Source organism: Meleagris gallopavo, chromosome 1, assembly GCF_905368555.1.
Source record: "Meleagris gallopavo chromosome 1, MGAL_WU_HG_1.1, whole genome shotgun sequence".
Lineage (NCBI taxonomy): Eukaryota > Metazoa > Chordata > Aves > Galliformes > Phasianidae > Meleagris > Meleagris gallopavo.
This window is the reverse complement of record NC_139404.1, coordinates 58,910,122-58,936,741: the sequence shown is the minus strand read 5'-3', so window position 1 is coordinate 58,936,741 and position 26,620 is coordinate 58,910,122. Positions and strand designations below refer to the sequence as shown.

At 37.9% G+C, this 26,620-nt stretch overlaps 1 protein-coding gene across 10 annotated transcripts in view; it reads right to left on the bottom strand.

Moving 5' to 3' along the window:
- Window positions 1–1,890: 1,890 nt before the first annotated feature.
- Window positions 1,891–26,620, bottom strand: part of CAPRIN2 (caprin family member 2) — a 31,948-nt gene continuing 7,218 nt past the window's right edge. For 7 of the 10 annotated variants that reach the window (XM_085229482.1, XM_085229517.1, XM_085229504.1 and 4 more), the window contains 17 exons: window positions 24,993–25,231; window positions 23,631–23,713; window positions 22,441–22,602; window positions 21,925–21,968; window positions 19,737–20,579; window positions 18,822–18,863; window positions 15,632–15,763; window positions 15,340–15,427; window positions 14,576–14,631; window positions 13,892–14,002; window positions 12,198–12,308; window positions 11,414–11,566; window positions 8,963–9,146; window positions 7,432–7,617; window positions 6,348–6,448; window positions 4,205–4,271; window positions 1,891–2,817 (listed from right to left, as the gene is read on the bottom strand). In XM_085229482.1, the coding sequence (XP_085085608.1) occupies window positions 2,249–2,817; window positions 4,205–4,271; window positions 6,348–6,448; window positions 7,432–7,617; window positions 8,963–9,146; window positions 11,414–11,566; window positions 12,198–12,308; window positions 13,892–14,002; window positions 14,576–14,631; window positions 15,340–15,427; window positions 15,632–15,763; window positions 18,822–18,863; window positions 19,737–20,579; window positions 21,925–21,968; window positions 22,441–22,602; window positions 23,631–23,713; window positions 24,993–25,231 (3,171 nt within the window). In that variant the 3' untranslated portion in view covers window positions 1,891–2,248. The remainder of the gene's footprint in view (window positions 2,818–4,204; window positions 4,272–6,347; window positions 6,449–7,431; window positions 7,618–8,962; window positions 9,147–11,413; window positions 11,567–12,197; window positions 12,309–13,891; window positions 14,003–14,575; window positions 14,632–15,339; window positions 15,428–15,631; window positions 15,764–18,821; window positions 18,864–19,736; window positions 20,580–21,924; window positions 21,969–22,440; window positions 22,603–23,630; window positions 23,714–24,992; window positions 25,232–26,620) is intronic. The other 3 variants (XM_085229495.1, XM_010714396.4, XM_085229539.1) reach the window with 2 other exon arrangements.

The following is a 26,620-nucleotide window of genomic DNA, read 5'->3' as shown; positions in this document are numbered from 1 at the left end:
GATGTTTACTTCAGATTTTAAATATATGCAAGAGACAGTTAAAAGATTTGCTCAGTCTGCTGGTAAGTAATGCTAGAGTCAAACAAGCGATTGCCTTAGTCAACCAGTTGTCCAAACAAATTCAACTGGAGTATTAGAAAACAGCATATACTTTATATAGTCACAGTGACTATGTCTGAGGTTGCCAAAGGCAAAGCTTTTAAGCATTAGGATCATGTTTAAAAAAAAAAAGTGAAAAACCCATAGAACAAGTACATACAGTGAAGTCAAGTATGACAAGCTACACACCAAGTAAAGACTTGGTCCTAAGGGAACTGCAATGCAAGGGATACCCTTCTATGTGTGCAGTAGAGTTGATTTCCTAGTCCCCTAGTAAGATAGCTGAAAAACAAGGGACTCAACAGTGCTCAAGATGTCTAAAAATTCAGAGCTGCAATATTTATTACAAAAGCAGTTAAGTCTGACTCCAGCTGCAGGTGCTTACTACTGCAAACAGAAATTTCAGTACTTCAGTTTACCAGCTAAATTCTCATAATTATAGGAAGGAGAATTGACAAAGTCAGGTGTTAAAGAAACTATATATCTTATATACTCCTGCCTCTGATCTTTCACTGATCACATTCAATGAAGTCAGAGCATGTACACTTAAAAATACAAAAATACATCTACTACTCAATAGGTATGGCTTGACATTTGTCATACCCAGGTTCCTGAAGCTTTACCCCAAACTTCTTAGAACTTACCACAAAAGTGAAATCAAGACTATTATTACCATCTAAGTAAACGTATGAAAAAAAAAAATCTAGACTTAGAGTAAAATCAAGGTTTTCATGACAGTAACTTTGTGGAGTCGTGCCAGATGACTTGTTTTGGAATCCATGGGGCAGCAGAAGGAAAAGGTATTTTGGAACCAGTTATTAAGAAACAGCAGTGTTATACCAGGCCTGACTTGTACTCCACTATCAGTTTTTACTTGTAAATGAAGCGATTAGCTGAACTGCTTTTAGAGCACTTTGGGTTCATCCTTAGATGTACCAGGATCTTCCACTAGCACTCTCACTGGAATACTTAAGTAAAGTACACCTACTGCTGGGAGTACAGAGGCTCCTAAAAGTAGAAAGAAAACTGTGGATTTTTAGCTCTTACAAGTTCAGACTTTCATTTTAAACATGAAAAATGCTTTCTAGTATTTGACACGAAGCTTGGATAAGAACTTCCATTGCTTTCCAGTTTCCAGGCCACAAGATTGCTGAAGACTATTCATACACCTCGTTTAGCTGTAAGAAATGTTTAATAAATACCTCCTAGTACTTGCATACAGATTTGATTTAGGATGCAAAGAGCAGGCTTCAACTGCAAACAACAGCATCCTCAGCAGTGTTCTGAAAGGAAGAAAAGCAGCTTGTAATGCAAGTTAAACTCATGTGAGAGGGAAGCTGTACAGGTTTGGACTCCATAAGAGTCACTTATCAGCTTAGGATATATTACATCTGAATGAATGCAGCATAAGTGTGAGCAAGTCCTTCAGTGACTGTTTTGAGGTTTAAGAATTTCAGCTAGCTGCTACTTCAGTAGCAAAACAGTTGTGTAACAAAACTGCATGCTGATAGAACATGCATTTGAAGTATTCAAAGTAAACCACGTAAAGTTTCATTTCAATTTTAACAGAAAGGTCAAGAAATCAGAAGTAGCTATGCAACTAAATCTTAAATTCACTTCAATTGAGGAAGCAATGAAGAACCAAATAACTGAGTAATCCCATTTAAACTAGTTTACCCTCTGAATTACTGAAACCTGAAGACAAGTTCTATACAGAGTATGAACATGCATGTACAGCCCACACAAGGAAAAGCTAGCCTGATATTTTAAAAATAAAGACCACTAGCAAGATTAATACTAAAATGCATATTAACTTGTTTTATTGAGGCACAACAAGGCATTGTGAATAGCCCATACTTGAGGCAATCAATAGTGTAGTAAGCTGGACATTAATACAGTTTAGGGTAAGTGCAAACAATATACATTCACAGCTTTACTAGCAAGGCTACATCACAACTGATAAAGTGCCAAATTAGTGCTGATTCAGTACCCCAACTCCATGATTTCACCTTGCACAACAGGACCATCATTTCCCCCAATAATGGAACCACATCTTCTATAAAGTCAGTAGTAAGTGCAAAGCTAGTCCCAATCCCCCCCCTCCACCAAGGTGTTTGGAGCAGCTTTTTTGTAAACATTGCACTGTATTTTAGTCCTGATAAAGGAGGTATCCCGAAAAAGTAGAGTATTTCCAGCTACTTCCATAAATGGCTCCCCGATGCAGACGCAACCAGATCTGATCTCCCTGGAACAGCTGCAGGACTGCATGGTTACTGGCTGTTTCATGATCAGGAGCCCCATCATTTGCATATGCTGACACTAGGACCTCTTCATTCTTCATGAGGTTCACATACAGGGGAACATTTACAGCCAGCTTCAGCATGTGGAAGATAAAGACATAAGTACCATTCACTGGACAATTGAATCTACCAAGCTGGATGTCAAATGTTTCTCCAAGGTTGTTCAGCAATAGATCAAACACAATTGGCTGGTCTAGAGTTCCAGGAGCCAGGTTTGATGTTCTAGCTGCAGAGAAGGCAACTCTCATCTGCTGCGGGAGGGGGTAGACGTGCACTGGTAGTATAGTGGCAGCTTGGCTTGTCACTGGCATATCAACAGGTGTGATGCTGCGAGAGTCTCCCTGCCCAGAGTCTCCGCTGTTAAAGGTTTCATTGTCTCGTTCTGGACTGCTCACCTGAGAAGAATCACTCCACCCTGCTGTTAAAGATCATTAGCAATGATAAATAAGTACTATAACAGAAGGGTACCTGAAACCTGCAAGCATGTTCTTAAGCAGAAAATCTGTTTTGTATCACATTTGTCTCAGCTGTAAGATTTCAAAGGACCCCAGCGAGAACAGAACTTTGAAGCTGTTTCACATTCCTTACACTTGCATTCAGCAAGAAGGACCATAATTCAGCTACGAACAATGACTTCTTACACTTATAAGTAGGAGAGGCAGTGGCTTTAGCTGTAGCATTTGCACAGCTAAAAATTACTGTACCTCTGGAAGAACTCTGCAGAATCACTAAAAGAGATGTAATTATTTAGAGACCTTGAAGGACTGAAAGCTGCACCTAATGTTACCTCAGTACTGTTGTTCTGGAGATGTATTCTTGTCTTGTCAAGCCATATCTACTTGTCATGTTAAAATATTACAAGTTTGAAAAACTAGGATTGCTTTTCAGCTTTCTGCATCTTACTGCCCAAAATAACGCTTATCTGTTCAAATATCCAAGTTAACAGAACCAAGTTTCAGTCTAGAATGAAAGCATTAATATAACAAATTTAAAGCAGCTGCATCAAATTAAGCCATTGTTGCTTCTGCAGGAAATGAATACCTTCACATCTGATAAAACTGAGATATCAGCAGCAATTTTAACAGGTAAATCTGTCAACTTCACTCATCACTATCACATTTTGACTTTTCCCTGAATCAGAATTCTGAGTCCCTCCTCAGGTTGAGGCAAACTACTTTATTCTGAAACAGCTGCTGTTATATGCAAGATTTCCCCTTTTTCTTTTAAGTAGAAATTTACAGTGAAGATCCTACTCACTTTTTTACCTATAATACTAAGTCCAGGAGGAAAATTGTATATACAAGATTAAATCATCTCATAGCTTTTCAAAATGCATTCTATACAACACAAGCTTTGTATATCCAAGCATGAATTTCTTCACCAGTTACATGCTGGAGTACAAAGTTGAAAGCTGTATTTACAAAACAACTATTTTCTGTAGAAAAGCACTCTTACAAAGTTTCTGGGATTTGACAGCTCAAAGAAGAGAGACCATACAACTAAGTGAAGATGCCAAATGTAACAGTGGTACCATTCTGCATGTATTTTAGTCAATTTTATGAATAAAGTTCAATAAGGTATCACTGTATCAGAACTCTGACATAGTTTTACCATTCTCAATTTTCCTAAGTCTGTTGCTATGCACTGTTGACTGCTTAAGAGTAGCACTTACACTTCCATTTAACTTGGCTAATTTATACCAAGCTGTTGATATGTCTGATAACAGTGACAGTACACTCACTGTTTACTCTAACATTCCACTTCAGCAAGCAGATACATCCCTGGGAATGGGATGTTGGCCTTACCTCTTGAATTTGCTCGTGGACCACTAGTTATTCCACCTCGTTTATAGCACTGCTGGTAATTAACATCCTAAAGAAAACAGAAGATAATGATGAGCAAATCTGAAAACAAGCGAAGCTATGAAATAACTGTGCAACATACAAGTAATTCAAACTCTGAACTATACATTTTGATTCTGAAGTCCATCACTGTCAATTAACTGCCTTATTTACAGAAAATTTACTTACGTATTTACTTATGTGAAGTTAAAAAGCTTTGTACTTCACTTTAGATCTCAAGCCTATTCTAGGTCAGTATAGAAGAAATTTCATTTCAAAGCTGAATACACACCCTTCCCCACCTCTTAACAGGATTTTTTTTTAATAAGACAAAACACTGCAGACACGATCTGAAAGTTCACAGCTTAACCTGAAGTGTTTAATTCAGTTGCCTTCATCATAATTTGAACCACAAAGGATTAAGCTTGCTTTAACACTCCACAGGAAACTGGCTCAGTAAGAGCACACGCTTGCATAGACTTGGACATGTTTATTAGAGAAGTGAGTCTCATGCAGATAGTGAATGTTGTATATGATGTAAAACTCCTCCTAAGATTATCTTTAGACTTCAAGTCCCCTCCCAGCAGGCAACAATTAATTTCCACCTAGGGATCAGCACAGGTTCGTCAGGTATGTTTAAAATTTTACTGAGATGGTATATATAGCAGAAGATGTCTCTTCAAGTTGAAGTACTTCTGCAGAAAGATAAGAGCACTCAAAGGCTGATAGAAACAGGCATGGCAAAACTTGTTTAAAATGAGACACCTGAGACATAATGAAGACCTTATGCAGAGACACATTCAATGAACTTCCCCTTCAAAACTAATCAAGTGTCTTGAAAAGACAGCCTTGTGACTTCTAGAAGGCAGTTGTTCCTTGCCACCCCAAGAATAGTAACCTAGGTGTCTTATAACATCAAGAAAAGACTTCTGCAGTATGATGCTGCATGTCAAATTAAGACCTTAAGCACCTCTTCCCACTTCTGAAAGTCAGTAGAAGAACAAGCCAGCAGTTTAGATATTGATAGATTTGCATCCTTCTACTTTCCCCCCCCCCCTTATTTTTACAGTTTGGCAGCTTCAGTTCTGAAGTAATGAACAGGAAGCATGGCACAGCAGGAAACTGAGAACTGCAGAACTCTCTACAAACAAAAGTCACAGCAGTGACAACATACCACACCTCCTCAAATCAGGGAACATCCCTTCTTGCCTCCCACCCCCAGAGAAAGCTTAAAGATCACTCGTCTCTAAAGTATGTAGTTTGATATCTGAAACACGCTTCATTGGATATGTTGCAAGACCTAGAGCTATCCTGAGCAGAAATTTACCGCTTAAGTCCATCTACTCACCTTGAACAAGTCAAAAAACACTGATAAACTTAAACCTACTGGAAATGTTTAACTTCACAAGTTTCATCCTTTACACTTCTGAATAGTGAAGCTTCCTTTTTCTTCCTGCATCACCTGGAGTTTGACAACAGAACATCCTTAAACTAACCAATCTCCCCCAATCCAGCTATGCTCTACCACCACTACAGAACACGAAACCAGTCATTCTTGGTTATGATTTACTGCGTGCCTTCAAGTGCATCAACCCTTAAGAAACCTGCCCTCACTCAAATGAAAGCATCTAAGAGTCAAGTTCACACTGGCTGGCTCCTACCAGGATTTCCTGCTACCCCATGAATACATTCAAGAATGAGGACATCTTGTCCCCTAATCACAATCCAGATGTGTTTTTAATGAATTGCTCTAGCCACAAGCAAATGTGAAGTTTGCTCAGCCTCATTTTATGTCAAGCTATTCAAGAGCACATACACGTTACAGAGGTACTGAGTACTAGTTTGAAAACTATAGCAAGATGGGCTTACTGACATTTCTTACTCATCATCTGATTGTATTTCAGAGACCCAATTCTGACTACAATCCACCAGCCCCAAATATGAGCTTTCTTCCTATTTCAACTGCTTTCTATTATTCCAAAAGAGTTTGTCTAGAAAACAAAACCAACTTCTAGCTTGTAAGGAATTGTTTACCTGTTAGGACAGTGAAAAGCTACAATACTTTGTAGTTCTCAAGAAGGCTAATGAAAACAAAGTCTATACTTACTCTCTGAGAATATGGCATTCCAGCATAATCTCTAGCAGGGAACTGGAGCTGGCCATAGGTGCCATTAGTTATTGAAGGTGACCCTCTGTAAGCATCAAAACCTGCTCAAAGAGTGATTATTCATTAACCATTTAGTTTGCACTACAAGTCCAGAAAACAACTAGAACTCCCTTTAAGCAATTAGCATGTGTATCAAGTCATGCAGTTACACCTCCACTCCTCATTTCAGAAATCAGAGCATCATGACTCTTAACAAGAGCACACTCATTTTGCTGTTAGAAATGCATAGCTATGACATTATACTACAATTATATTTAGCCTCTTTAGCTATTAGACTAAACAACAAAGAGGACCTTAAACAATAAGGGGACCTGCAAGCAATTTAGTACTATGCACTTCCAAATAAACCTTTACTGCTGGCAAGTTCAGACTACTATTTTGTTTTTTTTAAAATGTGCTCCTACAAGTTAGGAAGAAGTCTCAGTCCATTAACTGCAACAACTTGTATTTCAGACTAAGCATACTTCCACTTCAAAGTTAAGAGGCTGCTGCTACCAGAAATTTTGATAAGTAAGCAGAAACTAATCGTGACACTCCAGCTAATGGCAGCACTGTATAGACCAAACAATCCTTCTCTTAAAATCCTTCTGCTTCTTATTAATTCAGAAGCGTTCTTCATTACTGGAACCTCTTCCCTTATCCCAGTTTCTGCTTGCAATATAAAAAGCCAGCAGTGCTGAAAAGAAAATACCTGCCCAAAATGTTAGCAAGTGACAGAGGCCAGGAGAAAAAAAAGCAAGGGAGGGAAGAAATTTAGAAGAGTAGATGGTCATTTACTAATTATTAAACACTTCCATAATTCAACTATGATACTGCTCTCTGCCAGTTCACCTGACAGCCAAAGTACTGGGACTACAAAAAGCCTCAGAATTTAAGCAAATTCATTCTAAAGACCCTAATTTCTGCACATGGTTCTTAAAATACTGCAATGTTTCACATAGAACCTAAATTAAATGCTATGCATTAAAACAATGTTCTAGTATGTAACAGAAGATTTTTAAGGAAGCAGTAAACAAAGACATACCTTTGTATCCACCAGGGGAACGATATGAATTGGTCAGAGACCTTCCACCTCTAGCAGATCCTCTGACAGACCCACGACTGTTAAGGTAAGGCTGAGGGGGTCTGGGAATAACATTTGTCTGCGCTGGATAAAAGGCAAGGCTACCATTGCTAACAGAAACAGCTCCATCAGGTTGATAATTCACTCCTTAAAACAAAATATATGGGTGAGAAAACTTAGCTGCAATAGCTTAACACATGTAGAAGCAAATACAGCATTAGAAAGTTAACCAGATTAAGCTGCTCAGTGTATCCTGCTCTTGTCCTTTTCTTACTCTAAATAAGGAACTTCCTTCTGTTTGTTGTGTAGAGTGTAATCCTTGTTATGAAGTATATTGTAGACATAGCCCAGCCTGTCAGCGTAAGCCTCAAGTATTCAAGAAGGTCAGTTCTGCCCTGTTAAAGTTTGCTAGCAGCATCAGGAAAATAACCACATTAGAATAAAAACTACACTCAATTGAAAATTTTCCATTTAGAGTCTATCCTGCTCTACTGGCAGAAAGTCCTCAGTGTTCTATGATTAACTGGATCACACCTCAGTGTTGACATCCTTTAGTATGATGAAACAAATTCATTTCATCTAGATAGCAATAAGACAACTAGAGAGCTGCAAATGCTGGTTCTGTCTCTTCAGATGTTCTTACACATGGTATTAAGCAGTTTCATCAAGCAACAGGTATTGTATTGAAGAATACTTTTCGCTCACAAGATGGTTAAGTGGTTAGCTTTAAATACAGATCCTGCAACCAAGAATGGGTTCCATAACTCTATGCTCTAAATCAATCAAAAAAACAGATTAAAATGGGTCCAAAAATAGAGGATGTCTAATCTTTCTGAAACTCCTGCAGAGCCATTGCACAGAAATGATCAAATATGGTGTTTCACCAGAAAGCTGTGCAGATGGCTACAGATCACCTCCTATAGTCTGTGATGACAAGGAGCATTCAAGCTAAATAAAGTTTTTCCTAGCTGCTGTACTTACTGTTCTTTGGAGTTCTTAACCTTAGAATGTCTCACTGATTTCACACACTATCAGCCTCAAACAATTCCTACAACAGTCCTCTGGCAGACGACACTCAGTGGCCTTGAGTCACTGATTAAATAACTTTAAATCCAGATTCCTACTTGTCATCTCTCACCCTGGAAACTGTTCCAGGCAAATTTAGTGCCTCAATTCATTGCAAATCCTTAGCATCAGCTCCATATATTAATCTGGTATCAGCATCTGAATGTTGAGCAGATCAGTTTTGTTCAATAAAGGCAGCTCAGGACTCTACTTATCAGAAGTACTATCAACTAAATTACAGCTGATATAACCCTGATGTTAGCAGTTGCTACATAAGAACTTCAATGGTTAAGAATTCCATTGACTTAAACTGACTATACTCACAGTACGTTAACAAATATATATCTAAAGTAGTTTTACCCAAGGAGCTTTTATAATCTAAGGAATTTTAATGACTGCTTGAAATGCAGACAAGTGCAGTTCTCACCTGAAGAGAGAGATTCTTGTGAAAGAGAGGTTTGTTCTGCAACATGAGAAGATTGCAACTGGCTCTGAGGAGGAGTCTGTGTACTTGCTGTAGAGAAACTCTGGTTATATCCCGTTGAATATGAAGAATCCTCTTTAACTTCTTGGTCTTTACGTGGAGGCAGAGGTGCATTCACTTTAAATACCTGTAACAGTTCAAGTGCACGCTTAACACCAGCAGCTAAAGCGTCTGCCTAATGCCACCATCCTGCTACACTAGCTGCAGTTTAAGTCACAGTGCCTTAATCAGTTCCTAGAACACCAATCATTTCATAGAAAGAATTGAGATCACGGTGTTGGTGATCATCCTTTGAACTCACAGTAAGCTTGCTGAATGCAGCCTTGCATGCTTGGCAATTAGCCAAAAGAAGCAGCTTGACTGAACTCATCTACCTTATTTCAGCAGCAGCTACCATAGAGTAAGCTAGTTTGCTTCCAGTTGAAATGTTACGATAATGGAATCTTCAGATGTTCATGGCACTGACAGCACAAAGACAAAAGCAGCATAGACCATTTCAGTGATTTGTTTTCCTTTCCAGTTGAACTCCAAACTACTTTCCAGTCATGCTAAAAGGTTAAACAACAAACTATCAAATCCAGTCAAGAATTCCAGTTGCCCTAAAGCATATCTTCTAGAGTGGTTCTGCAAGTGGTTCTGCTACTGCTGTATTAATTTTCTTTCTAAAAGAAAATAGAGGATGTGATACAGTCAAGCTGTCAACACCCACATCCTAGACCACTTGTAGCAAGCAGTCTCTTATCAGTGAGGGTCTCAAGTGGAATTCTAATGGAGTTACACCACAGACAGCATATGCCTTTAAGCCCCCATGAGCCCAATGGCAGCAGGGTGTTCAGATGTTTAAGGGTACGCAATCAACTGAGGCTTTTTTATTGACTCATTACTGCATCACTTTGGTAAGGATGTATCTGAATCCTGGCTATCTACTGAAATCCAATAGCTATTTTCCTGCTAATGACAATGGAAGCAATTACAGGAAGAATGCACTGTCAAGTTCAAGAGTACCACCACTACAAGAGGAATTGAGTTCTCAGCAATTTTGTGAACCAGAAGAACTAAGAAGTCTTGCATACTTAATATCTCAAGACACCACAGCATTAATTTAGGTGAACATGCAGTGGTAATGTTTTGCACTAAAAAGCATTCTGAACACAGATCTTAGGCTCAGATATAATTAGAACAGCTAAGACCAAGACTCATTTGTTTTGTAACAGACACTTATCTTACAGGACCAGTCCCCCAAGACTTTGGTTCTTCAATCATAGTATGCTGTTGGTTTTGTTTTTTGTTTTTTTTTTTTTTTTTTTTTTTTTTTAACTTGTATAAATAATATAATTACATAGTAGCTTAATTTTAATAGATTGAGTTTAGAACAACCTTCCCACCACTACTTGTGGTATAACTACATTAATATTCTGTACATCTAGGAAAGGTTGTACTGGAATCATTTCTACTAATACAGCAAGCCAAGAAAGGAACATTGTGGTAGTGATTTACTAAAGAACAAGCCAAGATGTAAGGTGTTTTAGCTGTACCTAAAGTTCTTGTGCTTTGAAAAGCTATTAGCTACTTCTATCCCCCCACCATAACTGTCCAGAAAGTTGTAGAACTGCACGGGTGCACAGGTGCATTTGTTGAAATGGAAAATGCCTTTGGAAAGTTTCAGGTAATCACTTCCTAAGTTTGCTTTTGAGCAAGAATGTTAACTGAAAATTTCTACCATCTTCTGAAGAAGGGATCAGAGGAATAGACAAGCCTAAGTACAGAGAAGGAAGCATTAATTCCTAAATAGAGACCTTTCCTCTATGTCCCTCAAAAAACTTACATCCCAAACTGCTGGACAGTAGCAGTGTTAGCAGTGTTTGTGACATTAGTCACAATGAGAGATGCTATTTTTCAGGTCATACATTTGCAACAAGCACTGCTCAATCTGTGGACTACTCCAGGTATCTCATTAGGGATGGTTATGGAGACAGTTTGATCTTTATGAAGGACATGTTCTCCATGATTCCAGTGGACTGAGTTTTATCCTGCTAATGCAAACAGTTTAAAAAGCAGCATGGCAGACTTCAACTTGAGAAAGCTTCATGGTACCAATAAGGATTCCATCTCTCTCCTCCACAGTCATCGACATCCACACATAAGAACAGTGCAAATACAGTCAACTCTATCTTGGTGAGTAGGTAGAAGCTGGTCAATTTAATATCTGACCTCTTAGTTCCTTAAGGATACTAAGATACTCCAGCCATTGAGGAAACAGTTCTAATCTAGATTTTTAACAAGGAAGCATCAAAATAATCTATCAAGTTTCTTATTACATCAAGGGGAAGCCAGCTTCCCCTGTATTAGGATTAAGTTTGAGCATGCTTCTCAATCATGAGTACGCATACTTACAGTCTGCATAGCTTGAAAGGGAGCTGCTGTTATTGTGACAGAACTGCTACTTGCTGGAGGAGACTGAAAGCTTTGGCCTTGTGGTACTGGTGTTACAGAGGTGCTTGAAGTTGGCAATGGTGACTGTGGCTCACTTGGGAGAGGAACAGTTGCCTGAGGGAAAGAATATAAATGTAACGAGAGGTCACTTGATAGTTATCAGGCAGTAACAGAAGCAGTTAAATTGTTCTAAAGCCTAGACTGACAGAAGTCAGCAGTTTCTACAGGATGACATTTGGACATAGTAAAGCTACAAAATAGCTTTTGCTTACAATTTCAAATCTTGCTGTGCATCCTCAGCAATCAGTATTTCTATTGCACTCTCTGCTGATGAAGTGAAATGTGCCTATGAGCTACTATACATACCACTCATTGTATGAATTTCACAATAAAGAGGCTTAGATACTTTTATCCACCACTAAGGAAACATGGGATGCTCTCCATTCAGTTTGTTGGAAGATGATTTTCTGGTTGGAATTAAAAATAACTTATCCTTTCCAAAGGAACTCAGGTTTCTGTCTTTCTCCCTCCAACTTAATTACAATTCAGATTAGAAAGAGTGCTGAGTTTCCCAAAGTACTAACCAATATTAAAACTCATCTGTGCAGAGTGGCAGTGAAGCATTTATTTAAAATACCAATATACTCCACAAATCAGAAATCAAAAGAAATAAATCATAATCTATACATATTTGACTCATACTACCCTTTTCAATAACATTTCTCAACTGTCTGCAATAGCTCACCTGGGCAATTTCAATCTTTTTAGGTATCAGTGGCTCAGAAATATGAGGACTTGTCTGATACAATGGCTGGGAAGTATACTTGTCAGTCTCCTGAGACAGCGATGCTGATGCCTGGAAGAAGCCATACGCATTGACACGCTATTACAAGTACCAGAGGAAGCAAGAAGTTCTGCTAGAGCCACGCAATACCAGTGCATAAGTTGAAACAGATGGACTTTGAAAGACCAGGACAAACAATAAGTCTGAAGTGCACTAAATAGTTAGTTTAACCAAAAGTTGTAAGTGATTAGCTTTAAGGACTCAGACAATGTATTCTGTACAACTAGCCCTGCAAAGTCAGGTAATTCCAAAAAACTTTGCTTTGAGCAATTAAAGAGACACCAGTGTCAAACAGAAATATGTCTGGTATTAAGCAGCTAGTAGATTTTTGTCTAACAAGGCTTCAGAGAAACAAACAAGGCTGGCAGATAGCCTTAACTAGGTAATGCATAGATTTTGTGAACTCACACCTGCAATACTAAGTCTAAGTCTAAGCAATTTTTGAACTTAGATTCACAGCCTAAGGATGAAGACTACCAAGTCTCATTCTTACCACATCATTACAGCTGCAAACAGAACTGCATTTCCATAACAGAAGAGTATACTCTTACTATGGAGTATATTCCCCAGTCATGCTGAGACCAAGTGAACCTTACTATTGCTTTATAGTCTTCTTGCTTCTCATGGACCATCTTGTGGATGAAGCAAGCCGTAACACTTCAAAGTTAAGTGATTAGGGATGGGCTAGGCACAAGAAACCCTAATCATAAACAGTATATTGGCAAAAACAGAGCATTCTCCTAAAAATCAGATGTTTGGCATAGTAAAGTTTCCTTGATTCACATTAAAACAAAGATACTCAAATATGGAAAATGTTACTGCATAATAAAAAAAGTGTCAAGAACCAGGCTAAAACCACTGATTCTAGACAAAGAATAACAGTCTTGATGGGGATGTTATAGTTATACAGTATATTGAGGAACACAGTAAATGCTACATACATTGTACACTGATAGCATATACATTAGCAGAAAAACACTTCATTATAATCTACATACATAGTATTAAGAGAGTCCAGTGTGAAGCTTAACTGCATTTCCAGTCACAGAAATACAGATCTAAGACAGTCATCAGCATAAATTGAAGCTATTTCTTCAGCTTTTAATATTTAAGGAATGCTAGCTCAAGATTTAATTGCATATAAATACAGATAAGACAGCAAATTTTGAAGTCTTAGCTCAATACCAGACAGTAAGATGCCAAGCATTTCTTCCATTGCTGCACAAGAGAACACCTGCTTTCAGCTTACAGCCTGCTACTGCATGACAATATCCACCCTAATTTATGGATCTTCCAGTCAGAGAGGGTTCTGCATTGAACAAAATAGAACTCTACAAGAAAACGTGTTACACTTTCTAGCCAGCATTTTTCTTTCATCACCCTTCCCATTTCAAGGGGCAGACTGTTCACTTTGCAATTGTGTGGTATTAGGAAGACTTTTCCAATGACCTTTACATTATCCATGATACACACTACTGTCACCTGCACTGACACTGTACAATTAAACACAGTCTGAGGAGAGGTCCTACTGCAGCTTTCTGCTAAGGCTGGCTATCACAGATCCTCAAATGTCAGTGAACACCAGAAAACATTACCTGTGCTGTCTGTGGTGTTACCAAGTCCTCAGTTTCAGAGCCAGAAAGTGTCTGATCAGCAGATGCTAGGGAAGTATTAGAACCATGCAGCGTCACGGATGATTCAGTAGCCTTGCAAGAACAAAAAACAGGCAAGATTTTGAATTACCTTGAATACTTGACTGTCCCTGAAACTCAGAGTATTTACAAGCAAATCTCAGAATGATGCAGGACCTGAAGTACTCTGACCAGTAAGTCAAAGCTTTTTTTTTTTTTTTTTAAATTAAGAGTGTTTATTAGTGATATGTAAGCCTATTTAAAAGCCAAAGTAGTTTAGATATGCAAGCACATTAAGTGAACTTAAGATTCACCTAACAATGGCAGAAATTGCATCTTCAGCACAAGTAAGAATCTCAAAGATGAAGACATTCATGATCTAGAAATGCAGTATTTTCTCCTGCACACCACTAGCTATGACTTGAAACTAGGAGTTAAACATTGAACTATTTGAGCATACCTTCAACATATTTTACTTCAATAAAATAAAATTTGTTTCTCATTTCCTTTATGATAAGCACAAGAGCAGCCAACATTGACACATTTTTCTTTCAGGCTACTGAAGTGAATTTATATTATACTGGTTACAAAGCCAGTGTTATATCATTTCTTGGTTACTGCTTTGCCTCCTCAAGTTAGCCAACTTACTCGCAGGGGCTGTTGAAGAAGATCACTTTGACTTGGCAGTTTCTGTTCTTTTGAAGCTGTAAAAGAACATGAGTTAAGCAACAGTTTTTAAATTCAGAACATTCAGTATACAAAGACGCACTATTTTTAGAGTATGTTAGACTTGCATCATTAAATTACACCCATTTGAAAGCCTCAGTTTTGTTCTGATTTTTTGTTTGTTTTTAAAGAAAGCAGGTATCCAGTGATCAAAATATCTCTACCAAGGTAGAGACAATCACTTTCTAAATAAAAACCAAGACCAACTAAGTATTTTACAAACTGGGTAATTAATGTTTTACGGCCTACAAACCACCTAAATGACTTCTTATCATGGCCAACTATATTAAGCTTGTTTTGTAAGTATAACAAGTTAACTGCTCTTGATCCTGAGCTCATTCATAGTCTGTATCTACATACCACATCTAGTAGCTATATACCACATCTAGACAAAATCTGGTATATTGACAACATGCCCACTCTGCAGCTGGATTTAGATGAACATGCAAGTTAGTGATTATACAAGCATTCCATTACTAGGCAAATAGTTTAAGCCACATCCAGCAATGGTTTAAAAAGTTAAAATGTTTGAGCTGCTCTGACAGATATTAATATCCTTCATTTTTAAAGGAGGCTGTCTTCCCAACTAGGTGTTTTGATAGCCAAGCAAACCCTGCTGATTTATTATTATTATTATTTTTTTTTAAACCAAAGCTTATACAGGTTATGCTTACAACATTACCTACCTACAGGGCTACTTGCTGGAGTAACTGAAGGTGGTTGAGATGAACCAATGGCACTTGGTGAAGCTTTATCAAAATCCAGAATGGATTCCTTTTGAAAAAAAAGATCATTAGTTGGTAGAAAACTAGATTCCACATACAAACAAAACATTCATTTGACAAGTTGCTTTAACTAAGTAGAACTAGATCCATTCATTCAATGCAAACATGCACAGTCAGCACTGCGTTTTTCCTAACCTAGTATGCATTGGATCTGCTACAGCAGCAGAGCAAAAAAAAAAACACCAAAACATACTTGCATGAAGTTATAAGTCCCTTGTATCTGAGTCATCAAATCCTGAAGCTTTTCCCTTCTCAGTACTGGATCTTTTGGAAGAGTTGAAGTAGAGCAAAATTCTGCAGCTGGCTGATGTACAGGTTTAGGCACCTATGAAGGAAAAAAAAGATTACATTTAACACTGAAAACAAGGCAAACTGCTTCATCCAATATACTTCCAGTGTAAGCTATAAATACTGGGTACCACAGGCCAAGAAATTCTGTTTTTGATGTTTTCTGGTTCAAGTTCCCACTTCAGAAAAAAGGAAGAATCAGCTTACTGTTGTCATAACTAGTTAAGCCATAGAATTCACTTGATTTGGTTTCTTACAACCACGTACGTTCAAGTTGAGGCCAGAATAATCTTAATATCAGAACTGCGCCACTCAAGATTTAACATAGTTTCTCCCAGCCAAACACATGCCAGTAAGTACAGATCTTTTACTGGGGTGGCATTTTCAGACATTCTGAAGAAACTAAGAGATGTACTGCAGCAAGCAGGTTATTTATGATCAGACTGCTTTGCTTTCAGAGCCATATACTCTCAATGTAACAGCTCCAGCAGTCCGAAAGTATTTTACTACACTCTGAAGATCAGCATGAAATATTGGTGTGCATATACCTGCTAACCTAACTTTTTGTACCTCAACAATGACTTCTACAGAGCCTTATTACTCCTTGTTTCAGATGGTCTCCTAGTTGTTCTTCCGTACTGGTTTTCACTTTGCTTTGAGAAACAGAAATGTTTTATCAAAACACAGAACACTTTCATACAGTGCCAACATTTGTGTTTCCAGCAGATTACTATTTCAGTACTCTGTATAAGGGCATAATTGAGTATTTACATTAAGTCATTAGAAAAGTACATGGCAGAAGAGTACACGTGACATTTTTAATTGTCACACTAGATTCAAAAGAAATTAAAATGCCATCAACCTAATTTTAAGATAAGTCCAGATACATCTTTTCAACTACTTGAAACTAATCAATGCATTTGCAGAAGTTTCAGTAACACGCACAAAGAAGCCTACAGCATTCGGCCAGCTTCACAAAGCACAGTCCATGTACATGCACCACTGCATTAACACTGCATGAGTCCATTTTAGTACATGGCCCACATGATAGCTACTTCTTGAGCTGTGAGAAGTTCTATTTTACTCTAGAGTAAGAGTGGTACCTTTGTACTATCCATCTTAATTAGAAATTCAGATGCACAAGCAATAGCTTTTACTGCTGACTGCATGCAAGCTTTTACTGTTCTTGTTTCCAGTAACAAAAACCTATTACGGATCTAATACAAAAGTTACAGGTGAATAAAATTAAATCTAGGCAATTTATCAGTTAAGTAGGAGTCAACCTCCTCCTCCATCCCTCTTACCCATCCCTCACAAATACTTCATCTTGAAACACTTGCTGTCATGTGTTCTTCCTCTTCATTAAAATTCACTAAGACAAGTACACTACTATATATTGCTATGTATTTGCAAACAGGTAACAGTTTATTTGCCTTTAAGTCACCTAAGCAGGTAAATCTGGCAGTGTTTGAAGCTCTGTAGGTAATGATCAGTTTTAAATTCAACTTGCATATCAAACAAGTAAAAACTGCCTCAAAACATGGAAGCCGAAAAGTTTGCATTGTTTCACTTATGGTTGTTAAAGACTATGAACTCCTGCATGCTTCTGCAATTTGTTAGTCTTCTACTTTGCCCAATACTTTGAGATCATGCTTGATCCTTGTGGATCCTTTCTAACTACGAATATATTATGGCACTACATTTCTCAATAGTATACTGGCTGCATTGTTTGTTTTGACTAGGAGAGCATCCACTCAGGGGTTGTTATCTGATAGAGCCCTAAGCTAGAAATGAAGCAGAGGCTCTCCATTCCATAGAATTTTCAAGTGCCTGAAAATAAGGAAATCCACTAAGCAGAAGTAGACATATGGAAGCTCCCCAATATAGTTTTGTTCTATCATTAGTGTTTCAGCTTATATGTTCAAAACTAAAATTATTTAAAAGTTAAGTGCTGCACAGAGCATGTATGAAAAAGCAACAGAGTTCATCAGGCTTTGCATCTTGGTCAGAGATTATTTGAAAAGGAAGCACTCTACTTAAAACTTAATGTTTTAAGCCGAGAGGGTTTTCTAGTGAACAGTTAGATGCTGTTCTAAGTTACACATTTATGTAGAATAATGGTTAAAAGACCTACACATCAGCTCACTCAGCCCACCTTAAGTATGGCACTTTAAGAGTATGAACATTAAGTTAATAAGCATACTTCAAAGTCTCAAAATCTAGCAGCTTATGAGAAAATTTCAGAGCTCTAACATGCATTTCATGGAATAAGAAAAGGTTAGAAGTCAGCGTCAGAACAGAAGTTACACAAGCCTTTTATCTATCATGCACAAGGTCATTTCATAGGCTCTCCCAGGAAAACAAGTGGATTTCACATAGCATTGCCTCCCCTTGCTTTTCTTAAAAGTTTCACTAACTAAAAAGTTTAAAATATTTCAATTATGTTCTTTATATGCAGCTTAAGCAAAGCTAAGCATTCATTTTGATGAAGTGAGTTATAAAAAGCTAGCTAGGTTGATTGCACACTTTTTAATTATTTAGTGTACTTTTGATATAACAATTTGCCAACAGCACCTATGCAAAAAGCCAGCTGATGTTTCTTCATGGCCTGCTACATAAAGCAAAGTTCAGGAGCAAACAGGCTTCATTTACTAATTCAGCAAGCCAACATAAGCAGCACCTCATTTAATTTGGTGGACTTGCACACCTGCACATTACTAATGAGCACTCCTCAGCAGCTGGAATTTCCCCAGCTGACCTCTTCCTCAGCACAAAGTTTTGCCTAGCACTTAAGCCACCCATCTTATGCAAAATAAGGTACCCATCATATTAGAAACAATCTTACTTTTTGCTGACACCAGAAATTCCAAAATATCTTAAAATGCTTGAGGCTGTTCCCTAGTTCAAATGAACTCCATTATATTAACACTGTGTGTAGCTGGGTGTGCAGCACCTATTTGTGCTCAGTTATAGCATGAAAGAACAGTTCTGTACCTACAACACCACCACCAGATGTGATTCTACTCAGCTTAAGAGTAGAAGACAAAGCTGAAACACCTCACCCATTTGGTTACCCAGTGCTGCATGTTACCTACTCTTTTAATCTCATGTTCAATCTTCTGTTTGCGCTCCCGCCTCTAGAAGCAAGAACAATCATTTTTCAGTTTTGCCAGGTTTATTGATGAGACTAAGTTTAACCATTTGCTGTGAACAATATAAAGTAAATTGATTTCTGCTTTCTTGCAGAAAGAAGGTAAGTGCTGACAATAGTAACTTGTAGGAGAGAATTGAGCAATTCCTCATTTTCTTCCTCAAGTCTTACTTAACGGTGTAACTGAACTCTGCTTTGCCTACAAACCTTATCCATCTCTAAAGTAAGAATTGTTGCTATCTGAGCACAGGTAAGAAAAGCTAATTTAACATAAGCCTGGCAGTCTGCTCAGCCATCAACACTACAGTGGGTTTCATTTTACATTTCTAAAACAATTCCGTTGTTAGAATCTCCAGGGCAGCAGTATAGCTTTGCATTCATCTGGAAATACATATTTAAGCCTCTGTACAGTTGGTATTGCTTGAACTAGATGTTAGTTCCCTTGAATCAGCTATTTTAATCAAAAGCCTAAAAAATTACTGAAGTGCTATTTGTATGCAGTCACAGAAAGTATTTGATCCCCAGATGAGTCATACCTGCTTTGTACTGATAACAGTGGACAGAGCCAATAGCTGGGGATGAGCTAAGTTAATTCTTCTGTCTTACACATAAAGCAGTTAATCAAGGTTCAAACACAGCAATGCTGTGTTGACATAAAAAGCCAAGCAGCACACCATCTTACCATTCAAACACAAAGCTTAACTAACAGAATTGAATTACTTCACCTAAGGAAGAATGAAATGGGAATCTACACAGGTCTACAAGCTATACCTTGTAAAGCCTCTGCTAATAATGAAGCTTTAGTCCAATACACTAACGTCAAAGTTCATGACAGGTAATACTACATATGCCAACTCACTTCTTTGGGTTCCATATCAAACTTCTTTGGCCCCATCTGCTCCTTTGGCCCAACACTTGCAGCTCCCCAGGACTTCGGAGGATTCTGTAACTGCTGTGATGACACTTGCTGTTGCCTCTCAGCTGTTTCCCAAGCCTCTCGAGTTTCCTGCTTCTTTTGTTCTGGCTCCTCCCTAACATGTGCAGCCCAAGCCTTCACAGGCTTCTGCTTCTTCTGCTCTGGCTCTTCCCTAACATGCACTTCCCATGATTTCACAGGCTCTTGCTTCTTTTGTTCTGGTTCCTCCCTAGTTTGGGTTACCCAAGGTTTTGGAGATTCCTGTTTTTGCTCCGGTTCTTCCTTAGCTTTTGTTACCCAAGGTTTTGGGGACTCTTGTTTTCTCTGTTCCTGATCTTCCCTAATTTTTGCTACCCATGGCTTAGGAGATTCCTGTTTCTTCTGATCCTGCTCTTCCCTAACCTTTGCTATCCAAGGTTTGGAGGACTCCTGTTCCTCTCGAACGCGTGCTACCCAGGCCTTCGGAGCTTCTTGCTTCTTCTGTTCTTCTTCAACACGGGTCTCCCAAGACTTTGTAGGCTCACGCTTCTGTTCCTCTTCTTTAACATGAGCTTCCCAATGCTTTGGTGAATCTGGCCTTTTTGTTTCTTGCTGCCTAACACGAGATTCCCAAGGCTTTAATGTCTCTTTTTTCTGCTTCTGCTCCTGCTCTTCAATATCAACAAGCATTTCCCAGGATTTTGGAGGTTCTTGCTTTCTAGCACATTCAGCTTCCCAAGACTTGGGCTCTTCTGGCTTCTTCTTGACAGAGTATTCTGCTTCAGGCAAATAACGCCTGTTGAGAAACTATATAGACCAAAGAAACTTAATGGCTCCAAGAAAACATTTTGCTACTACAGTTCAGGTCAGTTAAGTTAGGTCATCCAGCTACTCAAAGCTCGGCTAAATGTAGAATCTAAGCAGTTTAAGTTCTAGCCATAGAAACCACGTAGCCAGTTATGGCTTTTCTCTACAACACTGCAGATTAGCATGGTTTTTTTTTTTTTCTGGTGTGCCACAGAAGTATGAAAACAATCCCAAACAGCACAAGTGAAACATAGTTAAGCTGAGTGAATCTATGATCCTTATCCTCAAGGCTAACTGAAGTTCTCAGGCAGTAACAATATCAAGTTGTGCCTTTTGTAAAAGGTAGCTCTCCTAAACATGCAGAAGTCTGTAGTATCAACTATTAGCCGTTTTAGTAAGCATAGCACCACCATCTCCTCTCAGAATGTTTGACGTAAGTAGTGTGCAGTAATCAAGTATAACTGATTCATAGACAGTTTAAATACTCATCAGTTTCAGATTTAATGCAGTTGGACTTCATTCTGTTAATATTACCAATATTCTGTCAGTTTTCAACTAAGATATCCTAAAGACGTCCTGAGTTACTACTTTGTCATAAACAGGAAGTCAGTATCTGAAGTGAAGACATCCTGGCTATGATTTTTCTGACATGGTACCAGGAAAAGTTTAGAATCTGAATGTTACCAGACATTACAAAGCTTTGTTCTGGACTATTTCTCTAGTGAGCTATTCTAAAAGAGGGATTCAGCATTTTAAAGAACCACTATTTGTGCTTCCAAAAAACCAAACACTCCTTCCCTTCATTTTGAACCAAATCTAATAGCTTTCATGCTATTGCCAGTTGAAGCTTGAGTACTTAAACTCAAGAGTTAGAAGGGCTATTGAAGTAAATCTTTACACCTTTATGCACACATGGTTGTCTTGGGATCCTCAGTCTTCTGAGAAATCAGTAAGATTTGCATCATTCTCAAAGCTATCAATACTAAGTCCTCTGCTTGGCTTTTAGGGAAACCTTTATTACATGCTATTTTTTCTCTATACTGTAGCACACAAAATCAGCATTTTCACTCTAAAGATTGATGTCTTAGTTTGTTCAGAAAAGAAACAGAGCATTGAAGTACTGTATTGCTTTATGTAATTTTTCCCCATTTACCCCCAAATGCCTTACGGGAGCCACAAATGTGGAGTAGAAATAAAGGCAACTAGGTCTTCTGTAACATTCCTACATAAGGAAGCATCTTAGCTGTTATTCAGGCTTTTTGAAATTTGAAGGGCTGAGAAAAGCAGTAATATTTCTAATAAATCACAATACTAAAGAAAAACAACTAACAGTGGAGCATCTTACCTCCTGTGGCTGTATTTCAGACTTCATAAGCTCCACAAGGGATTCTAGAGAAAGGATGTTAATTTGTTTCAACTGATCAAATGCAGAGAGGCAAGCTAAACAACAGCAAGTCTCTAATTCTATTTGAATACTAATACCAATGGCTAAACTTGATGCAATGAAATCTCATCTCAGTCTAAATATTTCATGTTGAATGCCATTTTCCATTTTCTGATCATATTCTAACACTTGCAGAAATTACCTGAAACCATTAAGTTTTCGGTAAAAGGAATATTATGTTTCTCACACAGAGGTACGCTCAAGAGGTAAAAACAACCCATTACTATTAATTAGTATTTCCCTCCCCCAAAACAGAGCAAACCCTTCAGGTTTAGTTTTAATTACTGAATTGAAAGCAAGCTATAGGATTAGACTTAGCATCAAGCTATGCAAAATAAATAAAATAAATAAATCAATGCTTAGTTCAAGCTTAGCCCAATATTTTAAATACAGAAATCGTACCCTGAAATAATCTACCTGTTTCTTTGATAGGTTCTCCTTTTGACATCTGTCTTGTCCTCTCAGATTTTCGATGTACTTCTTCCAATTCTTTTACTGGCACAGTGGTGCGAGGAGTTGGAATACTTTCAAAGTAACCAGAGTCTAGAAGTTTGGATAACAAGTCCTTCATGTGTTTATCTGAAGAGTTAAAAAAAGTTTATGAAGTTAAAATATGCAAATTCAAAATCAAGGAGTATTTAGATTACAGACCAAGACTATTCCCATATATAAATTGCAACTTCTCCAGCTACTTACACCTCTTGCCAAATTATATAAATATTTTTAAAGGAAATATATCTGTCAGACCACTTAATTTAGCAGAAAATATCTTTACAATCTAGAGGTAAGACTGTAGTTTGTGTTTAGACATATATAAGGTGATTATTAGCAACATCAGACCACAAGCCAAAAAACGATTTGTTTCACATCCGTGAACTAAAACAGTGTTGATACTAACAGCAGGTTGTGCTGGTTGTAGCAGAGGTAAAGCTATAACGTGGTCATTATGTAACTGCCCTACAGACCCTCCTCCCAGCAATAAGATCCTGCAAGAGGAAAAAAAGAACTGAAAAAAAGAAAAAGGAGAAAAGCCCTTGTTCAAGATTGTTCAAGGGCTTTTGAAATTAAAAGGACAAAAGAATACGCAGAGTCCCATAGATTCTGGTGCATGATAAAGTGAGTATATTTTCAATAGGTGAAACTGCACTGTAGATGATCAGAGCTCCCACCCAGTTTCATTAACAACTGTTGTTCCTCAGTGTCGTATCTTGACAGCCAAGACATCAGTATATTCAGCTAAGCATTATGGTCAGTAACAGAGTTCCACACTTAATCCATTTACACAGCTATCCAACACACTCCCACTACCATTCAGTAAATTCATGCAGTTACTATTGAGTTGCTACCAATATTCCTCAGAACAATCTAGGCTCACACTGAAGATACAGGACATCAGTATAAGACAATGGTTTCTTCATCCAGGGAAAGATTACTGCATTGTTACTAATCTATACTTAATAACTAAACAGCTCTTCCTCGGAGAACCGAGTTGCACACAGCACTTGAATATACATGAAGACATGTAAATCAACAACTTCCATTTGTTTTAGATATTAATAGCACACAAGCTTTAGACCTCATTTATTTCCTCCAGATGAAGCACTTACACGTTGTTCCAACCACAGGTTTCTCGCTGCCTTCTAGAAGGTCCCAAAAGTAAAGAGAAGATTGTTCCATTTGATCTTCAACGCTAGAAAAGAAAAAAATCATTTTACCAGGTAGAAATGTAGCTAAAAATCAAGTTTTGTACTATCCCCAATATCCTTCATTGGGAAATACTAACATTTAGCCTTCTGGAATAAGGCTGAAAACAGTAAATCCTCAACACCACTATGCGCTAGAAAAGATAAATTTTAATATTTGCAGACGATTCAGTCTAGCAAATAAACTTGTTTATAACTTAGACAAATTGGAAAGCCTAGCATTATCCCACAAAGCAACATGGCTGGACTTCATCCTGAGCCAGGAATCCCAGTCAGGGAAACCATTATCTCTTAATCAGCCTACTGCCTGCCTCATTTATTGGACACATGCACAAAGGTAGCCATCACCAGTTCCAGTCATTCTGCTAGGTGGAACATTTGGTCATAGGCCCATAGTTCTCCTCCTCTGCTCCCCAGCCCCCAGATGATGTTAAAGGGCATCAACATGAAACTTACTGTCAACGGAAAGGGTAATGATTTTGTGGAATAAATAACCACAAGAATTAATATAGAACTGTTTTTTTCCCACCAAGATGAAACACTATTGTATTTTTAGTAAGTAACTTTAGAAGTTAACTTTTAAGAGCTAAGATTAACCTAGTTTAGCATGTGTGATAAATGATTAAGAATTTCAGGAAGTCACTTTTCACAATGAAAATAACTACTTTTCCACAAAGTGTTTCAGATTACCATCTAACAGGTTTTCCATGTTTATGCACAGTCCACTGCAGTCTTAAGGCAGTGAAGGAAAGCATTACTAGCAGTCATAATACAACCACGATAGGTACTACCATACACCACAACCTTACAGTGAGTGATAGAGCTCAAGTTTGTCATATCTTAAAGGACCACTATGTTAAATTCCTTTACCCTAAAGCAGCTCATCTTGATTATCACATGAATGGAACAGATCTCATCTTTACTGCATTTTTATTAGAGGTACAGCAAGACCTCAATGAAGCAGCACGCCACCAAGCTTCCTACTTATGGTGATATTGCAGTGCCTCCCCAGGGAAGTACAAAAAGATACAAACCCTCCTATGTTATAGGTAGTCTGAACAACTGGAAAAGTGGGTACAGTAGCTTTCCTTTAAGGCTCAGAGTGAAGTAGTTCTGCCATATTCCAAGATCTAGCCTAGAGAAAGTGCACTGTATGGAGTCTTAATTAGTGCCCCAAACCATAACATTTCAAGACATGGCAGTATCAAACAGGACACTTACTGTAGCAAACAAAGTATACTCATTACACAAAAGTACTGAACTTACCTCAAGCTCTCATTTCTTTCTGGACACGTCAGTTTTGCAAATCTTATGAGGTAGTCTAGTTCTTTAGAAGGCAAGTATATTGCACCATTCACACCACCTTTGAAATCTTTCTGAACATGCTCTTGAGTAAAGTTCTGCAGAACATACTGGACTTGAAGAATTGTACGCAGTTTTTTCTTCTCTGCTTCAAGCTTCAATAGACTCTCTCTTCGCTGGGCCTTCTTCTGTGCTTTCAGCAACTATTTCAATATATTAAACCAACAGTTAAACAGATGAACAAGAAGATTCTAGAACAGAACAGTTCTAGTATTGATCACCCTACACTAAAAAAAAAAAACTATAACCTTGGTTAGATAAACACCTAGTTCTTTCTTCAGATAGAAAACCTTGCGAGTTCTTCCTCTGGCAGATTTCCCCATTTCTCCATTCATTCTCTACACCTATAGCTTTAAATGAAACTGGATACTGGCAGATTCACTCTTAATTTTCCTCTGCTATATTTGCATAGTATATCACTGCTAATTACTTTAATTGCTTTCCAGAGTGAATAAAGGAAATTGATAGAATTAATACCAATGCATAAACTTAAGCCCATCTGACATTTATGATGTCAGATGCAGAAGCTGTCTCAAACTGCTCCTAGGGAGAAAACTACCTGCTACTTTGAACATTCCAGTTCAAATAATATAGTAGAGTCCTACAGTTATTCTGTTAGCAAAAGGCTGAAGCACTCAAATAAGAAAGTCACAGAATATATACAACCTCCATGCCCCCAGCATTTCAATATCTATTAGAACTAGAGTCAAGAAAAAAGTGTTAGCTTGTATTTTAAATATAGCTTAAGCTCAAGAATAAACCTGAACTAGCAGAAGCTAATGATAAGATTTTGATTACTAAAAATACCTACAGCAAGGCACATTGGCTCACAAACCTTTATTTCTGCTGTTTTACAGGAAGCTATGTAGAGGAAAGCTATGAGATAAGCCATGTTTTGATACTCAGCATAGTGGTTTGTGTTCAACACGATAATCAAGTGAACCCAAAAGCAGCAATACCACTGGAAAGGCTAAAACCACACAATGCAGTAAGCCTCTCAAAGCCCTACCTGCAGTCACTACACATACAAGAAAAGAAGTCTAAGCAAAATTGCTTGGGTCTCAGTCACAAACAGGCTATTTTACTAGTCTAGCTTGTCAGTATTATACAAGAGGCAAAGAAATTCTGCCAGAGGAGTGACTAATCATGTTTTGCATCCCCAGCACTACATCAGATCAGATCTTTTCACAAGAACTGCATTTTCCTGAGAGCCAAGAAACTAATTTCTCTAGCAGTCAAAGAAAGCACTTGCTTACATGAAAACACACCACATCAAATCCCGAATGAAGTCCTAAATAAAACACTAGAATTGTAAGTTGCCATAATTAGAGAAGACTACAGCAGAGTAAGTAGCAAAGTCCTTCATCTTCAGTAAAATTTTACCAAGAGCTGTACTAACTGAAGACAAAATTACTTAAAAACCAGTGCTTTCCATACTGGAAATAAACTGGAAAAAAGTATTTCATTCAGAAGGAACCTTAAGAGGTCATCTAGCCCAGCCTCCAGAACAAAGAATGATGCTGAATCAAGAA